Here is a 6,000-nt window from a genome sequence, read left to right as displayed (position 1 = left end):
GAGTTTCAGAAACTCCTCTGTGTCTCAGCGGAGAGCGGCTGTGAGCTTTCTGGAGACAAGCCTCCCAACCAGATCCAGTTCATTCTCATTTCTTCTTCCTTCTTCCCCTCCTCCTCCTCCCTCTTCTTCTTGTACATTTTTAATTATTGAATTTATGGGGGTGACATTGGTTAATATAAGCTTCAAGTGTACACTTCTATAACACGTCATCTGTGAACTGTGTTGTGTGTTCGCCCCCCCAGGTCAAGTCTCCTTAACCCCCTTTCACCCTCTGCTACCTCCCCCCACCCACATCACCCTACTGTCGTCTATGAGTTTTTCTTTTTGCCTTATTCCTCCCCATTTTTCGTCCAGCTCCGGTACCCCGACCCCTCTGACAACTGTCAGTCTGTTCTCTGGCCTGGACTTTTGACCACTAGGTTATAAGGGCCCCCTTTACTCTGAAGGTCGCCTTTTCCCCTGAGCTGGGAAAGGAGTCTGCACTCCAAGGGAGACACTAAGATGGGGCTGAACGCATTGGAAATGAGCGTCGTCACACGTTTGGGTTCATTCTTGAGTACAGACGGTACCGCTCCTTTAACCGACCCTGGGTCTCAGACCCGTCACACCAAGAACGTCTGCGGACCCACAAGCAGACCCACCCAGCAGACCGCCCGGTGAGCGCTCCAGGCGGGCGCGCGCGCGCGCGGTCTCGGGGCGGGGCCTGAGCCTGCGCCCTGCCCGGCGTGGGCGGGGCTCCGCGGGCGGGAGGTTTGAAGCCGGGACCCCAAGAGCGGAGCGAGGCCCGGGCAGCTCCGGAGCGCGAGGCTCGCCCAGTCCGGCCAACTAGAGTCTGCTCCGGGATTTGCGAGCTGCAGAGCTCCAGGGAGGACGACTGGCAGAGCCCCTCAGCGGACCCACGGTCTGGGGTCCCCGCCCACGTCAACCTCCCGGGTCTCCCTCGGAGCGGCCATTCCGCGCGCGGACGACAGGGCGGCGCTCGGGAGCGCGGGGCGCGCGAGTGACGGGGATTCGGAGCAGTTCTGCTCTAAGGTCCCCTCGAGACGTCCGCGCCCTTCCTTGCCCCGCTCCCAGGTGAGCCCTGGTGAGGCGCCGAGAGCTTCTAAGTCTACTATGGGGACTGAAGGGCTCAGCTCGGATCTTAGGGCCGTTCGTCCTCGTAACGGTCCACAGAACAGAGAGCAGGCCTCGCGGGGCAGGACGCGGACCCCTGTCCGCGGAGGGCGGGTCCGAGTCTGCGTCCGCGCAGGAACCGCCCCCTCTCCGCCGGCCGCCCGAGAGTCGACGCGGCTCCGCCTCCGGCGGCCGGGAAAACACGGAGAGCAGATCCTCGCGGGGTGGAAGGGAGCGGCGCGCCGGCCCTGCGCATGCTCGGTGCCGCCCGGCGGGTGTGCGGAGTCCCGCTCGGCGCGGTAGTGGGGTTCCCTTCGCTACTCATGGCGGAGCCCGGGAGCCCGCGGGGCTCGGTTCTGAAAGGTGAGAGCAGGTTCTCCCTGGGAGCACGTGCGGGACGGGCGGGGGGCAGGGCTGGTGGGGCGCGCAGCGGGGGTCATCGGATCGCCGGAAGTTAGTCTAGCTCCATGTGGAGTGTGGGGTCTGTCCCCGAGTCCGGGACTGCGGCCGCGCCACCTGGGCCGGGGAGTAGTTGATCGTCGGCTCTCTCCCAGGTCCCAGCGCCGTTGCACGGCCGGGTGACTCCTGGGGCGGGGCGTTAATTGTGGAATTAGGAAAAGAAAGCAGATTCTCTGCCGCGTTCGAGTCCCTGTGTGCTGTTATGACAACAGCAGCGACCCCTCATTGAGGAACTGTGTCCAGGAACTGTGCTAAAGGCTTGATTAATACTATCTTAACTTGAATAGCCCCGGCAGCTCTGGTTTACTTCGCTTCGTGGGTGGGGAAACCGAGGTACGGAGCATGCAGGGACTCCCCCCACCCCACAGCTAGTCGGCGCAGGGGTGACCCGAGCACCGGAGCCTGCTCCGAGGTCAGGGTACGCACCTGGGCGCCGGGAGTTGCTGCGGAGCAGGGCAGCCTCCAGAGTTGGTGTTGGGCGGGGGGCGCGGGGCGGAGGCTGGGGTACAGACCTTCAAGCCGAAAGAGGAGACCAAGGCTTTACGGAAACTCCAGTCAGGTGTGGCTGCTTTTTCAGTGTTACTGTTTTGTTAAATTAACCTGCCTTTCTTTTTGCTTTGTTCACAATTAGTTAGAGTGGCACACCTGGAGATTCCTTTAATGAATTAGGTTTTGGGAGAAAGGTGGGATCAGGGGTCTGCGGGCTGTGTCCCCCTCTCCCCGTCCCGCCTGCTGCCTTTTTTGTAGGACCTGCCAGCCGTGATTGTTTCACTTTTATGAATGGTTGGGGAGAGTGGTGGAGAAAACTCCGGAAGAAGAATGGCAAGTGCAAAATGTAACAAGTTCTAACTTTGTTGTCTGTGAAGCTTTATCGGAACACAGCCGAGCTCACTCCTTAACTGCTGTCTTGGCTGTCTTTGCTTTGGAGCTCTGAGTGGTGGACTCTCAAAGCCTGGAGTGTGTATTTATTGTCAGGTCCTTTTTCAGGAAACAGACTCTTGCCTTAGGAAAGTTAAGCCTGGTTTAGGAATTTGGGAAGAGCTTTGAGTGTAAGTAATGTAAACCGTGATGTGTGCATGAATACAGTTGTTCTTTGAGATTTTAAGAACCATGATAGCACTAATGCCCTTTTGAATGAGCTTGTAATGGAAGAAAATTTAAATTTATTTTTTAATGTAAATATAACAAGAGAAAACTGTATTGAAATCTTTGGAGGAAGGATGCTGAGGTTTCAGTATGTTTAAAATGTTAATACCTTGTTCCTTTTTAGATGTGGTGGCTTATGTTGAAGTGTGGTCAGCCAATGGAACCGAAAATTATTCAAAGACATTTACAAATCAACTTGTGGAGATGGGGGCAAAGGTAAGAGATTCATTTTACTATTTGCTACATGTGAGTAAGAAATTCAATTTACCATTGCTGCACGTAAGAATTCATCTCACCATTGCTTCATGTCAGCTAAGAAATCCTTCTCACTATTGCTACATGTTAGTTAAGAATGCGTCTCAACATCACTACATTTTGATAGTCCTCTGGTGCATAATGAGATATAGTTATATTTTCTTACTTGGGGTGTTATTACTTAGAACATGAAGGGGAAAGAAGACGGTGGGTAAGAGGCAGGAGAAAACAGAAGAAATCCACAGATGGAAGGATTCGGCCCAGGAGGGTTTATAGGAGGGCTTATAGGACGGTTGGGCTTGTGCTTCTGAGGAAGGCGAGCTCGAGATGACGGTGTGCGTCCTGCCCCTGGTTACTGGGCTGCAGCTGCTGTTGATCAAATGAGGAATGAAGGGAAGGAAGAGGTGTTTAGGGGAAAGGCTGGGAAGCTGGGCACTGGAAACATCTGACAGCCATTTAGGTGTGCCAGTCTGGGACTTATAGTCCAGGCTGGAAACCTTACTGTGGGGGTCAAGAAGCCAGGGCGCAGGCGCTGGAAGGAGAAGTGCTGAAGGTGGACCCCATTTAGTGTTTCTGAAGCTGATAACAGGGTGGGGGGGGGGGGCTGGGCCTAGGGACAGAGGTCAAGAAGGATGCCAGAACCTGAAAAACAGGTCTGGAGGTCGAGGGAGGGACTTTTAAAAGGCTGCAGACTCTTCAGAAAAGCTGAGCCTGGCAAGTGCAGGTCGGTCTGAGACTGAGGGTCACTGTTGAGCCTGGCACAGCTGCAGGGGGCCGGCTGAGGGCAGGGACCAGACCCAGGAACCCCTGAGCCCTGCAGACTGAGGTCGGGTTCTCTGTTGCTCTGGCTTGTCTTCTCTTCTCAGTTGTGTCTTTTGGTGACAGGTGAGGTGCCGGGAACAGAAATGGTCACTGCAAACAGCTCCCAGGGAGTTCAGCAGTTAACAAAGTGTGTTTGTGGCAGGGGCTTGGGGAGGATTTGACCCAGTTTTCCCTTTGGGGGAGGTTTTTTTGTTGTGTGTCCGGTTTAAACACATCTGGTCCTACACTGAGGTTCTGAAGGTTTTCCTCCTCTGTTATTTCTGGAAGTTTTATCATTTTGCCTTTCACTTTTAGATTTGTAGTGTATCTGGAATTGGTTTTCGTATGTGGTATGAAATAATTTCATTTTTTCCATGGGAGTATTCATTGCGCTCAACACCCTTGAAAAGATTGTCCGTGAGCCAGGCTCCACAGTATTCCCTTTGCCACTGGTCAGGTAACTGGGGTTCAGTGTCTGAGTTCTGCTTAATGACAACCCTCTCTGTCCTGGCTGCCCTTCGGAACAAATTTGCATTGTCTTCTCTTCTGTTCTTCCAAGTGTTCTGGCCGTTTTTGGCCTTTCTCCTTTCGAAACACATCTCACAGTCAGTTTGTCAGTTTATAGCACAGGACTTTGGGGGGTTCTGAGTGGGGTTGGGTCAGTAACAGTAGATCAGTGTAGAGAGAGCTGATGACATTTTTACAAAATGGAGCTTTCCAGCCTATGAACGTGATACGTCCCTTTGTTGGTTTTGGTTTTAAAGTGTATTTCAATAACGTTCTGTGCTTTCCCCTGGTTGTAACTGCCGCTGGTCTGTAAAGCAGGTGGTGCCTGTGTGTCCAGGAAAGTTCCCAACTCATTCATGGATCCTGTGGTGTTTGGGGGCTTTACAGACGTACCCGGTCGAATCGTATGTGCACAGGACAGTTTTGGTTTTTCTCATCCCAGCACCTTCTGTCTCTTTTCCTTCGCGTACTGTACGGGGGAGGCCAGTGAGTAGCGTGGAGACGTCGAGCACCCTTGTCTGCTCCCTCTTGTTGGAGGAAAGCCTTTAGCATTTCCCCTGATGTACTTTGTCCTGACTCTGAGATCCTCATTTACTAAGAACCATCCTCACGAATAAACTTAATTTTACCAAAAGTGTTGTACACGTATATTGCGGTGATCATAATGGTTGTTACTCTGTTAACGTGGTGAATAATAATTACCCTTTTTTTTAACGTTAGCCAACTTTGCAGCCCTGGAATGAGGGCTGGGCCGGACAGGGGGGCAGAGGTGGGTGTGCAGAGGTGACGCCGGCACGGCCCGTTCAGCCAGTGTTACCTCTCCTGGGCTGTTGCACCTCTTCCACACCAGCAGCCGCCAGCCCGCGCTGTGCTGCCCTGTGTTGTCCTTGTTTGTAGGGCGACACAGTTGGCTCGTGGTTTGTTGCTTGTTTTGTGCACGTCTTGTTGAATGGCACTTGCCTGTACTTACTTAACGAAATTCTGTGCGAATAGTAACTACTGACTTAAAAAACTTTTTTGCCCTTTATCTGCAGGTTTCCAAAACTTTCAACAAACAAGTGACTCACGTCGTGTTCAAAGACGGGTACCAGCGCACTTGGGACAGGGCCCAGGAGAGGGGGGTGAAGCTCGTGTCCGTGCTCTGGGTGGAAAAGTAAGTCGCTTCCCTCTCACTGTGTTAAGTTGATTCAACAGAGAGAGAAAGAAACGTCGTTTCATTGTTCCACTTACTGACATTCAGCAGGGGGAACCCTGACTAGTGTGTCCGGAGGACGACGCTCTAACCCTGTGAACCACCTGGCCAGGGCCTCTAATTTTGTTCCTTAAGTATCTAGTATGGGTGCTGTGTGGCCATGTATTTTGCATGGGTCACAGAACCAGATACTGTTCGATTCCCATCTCTCCTCTCTTGCTAACCTGGACCACCATTCACAGCCTCAAGCCGCAGCTGCCCCAGCCGAGAGATGGTGGCGGTGGGACCCCTAGCCTGTGAGTGGGAGTGAGCACGTGGGCCCTGGGACACTGTGCTCAGTGTGGTCAGGGAACAGCAGGGAGCAGATGCGGTGACACTGACGGCACCTGCCCACGGGGGCAGCCGTCACCACGCCCCACAGACTGGGGGGCGCACACAGCAGACCTTTCTTCCTCCCAGTTCTGGAGGCTGGAAGTCCAAGGTCAGGGTGCTGGCAGGGTTGGTTCCTTTGAGGCCTCTATCTGGCT

The 6,000-nt window shown here is 53.6% G+C and overlaps 1 protein-coding gene across 1 annotated transcript in view; it reads left to right on the top strand.

Moving 5' to 3' along the window:
• The first annotated feature begins 905 nt into the window (after positions 1-905).
• The window catches only part of MCPH1 (microcephalin 1), a 139,458-nt gene continuing 134,363 nt past the window's right edge, over positions 906-6,000 (top strand). The window contains exons 1-3 of the mRNA XM_037063373.1: positions 906-1,476; positions 2,843-2,934; positions 5,316-5,434. Of these exons, the coding sequence (XP_036919268.1) occupies positions 1,368-1,476; positions 2,843-2,934; positions 5,316-5,434 (320 nt within the window). The 5' untranslated portion in view covers positions 906-1,367. The remainder of the gene's footprint in view (positions 1,477-2,842; positions 2,935-5,315; positions 5,435-6,000) is intronic.

Source organism: Sturnira hondurensis, unplaced genomic scaffold (assembly GCF_014824575.4).
Source record: "Sturnira hondurensis isolate 20B ecotype Veracruz unplaced genomic scaffold, ASM1482457v3 Scaffold0014436, whole genome shotgun sequence".
Lineage (NCBI taxonomy): Eukaryota > Metazoa > Chordata > Mammalia > Chiroptera > Phyllostomidae > Sturnira > Sturnira hondurensis.
The sequence above is the reverse complement of the archived record's forward strand: the minus strand, read 5'-3'. Positions and strand labels throughout refer to the sequence as shown.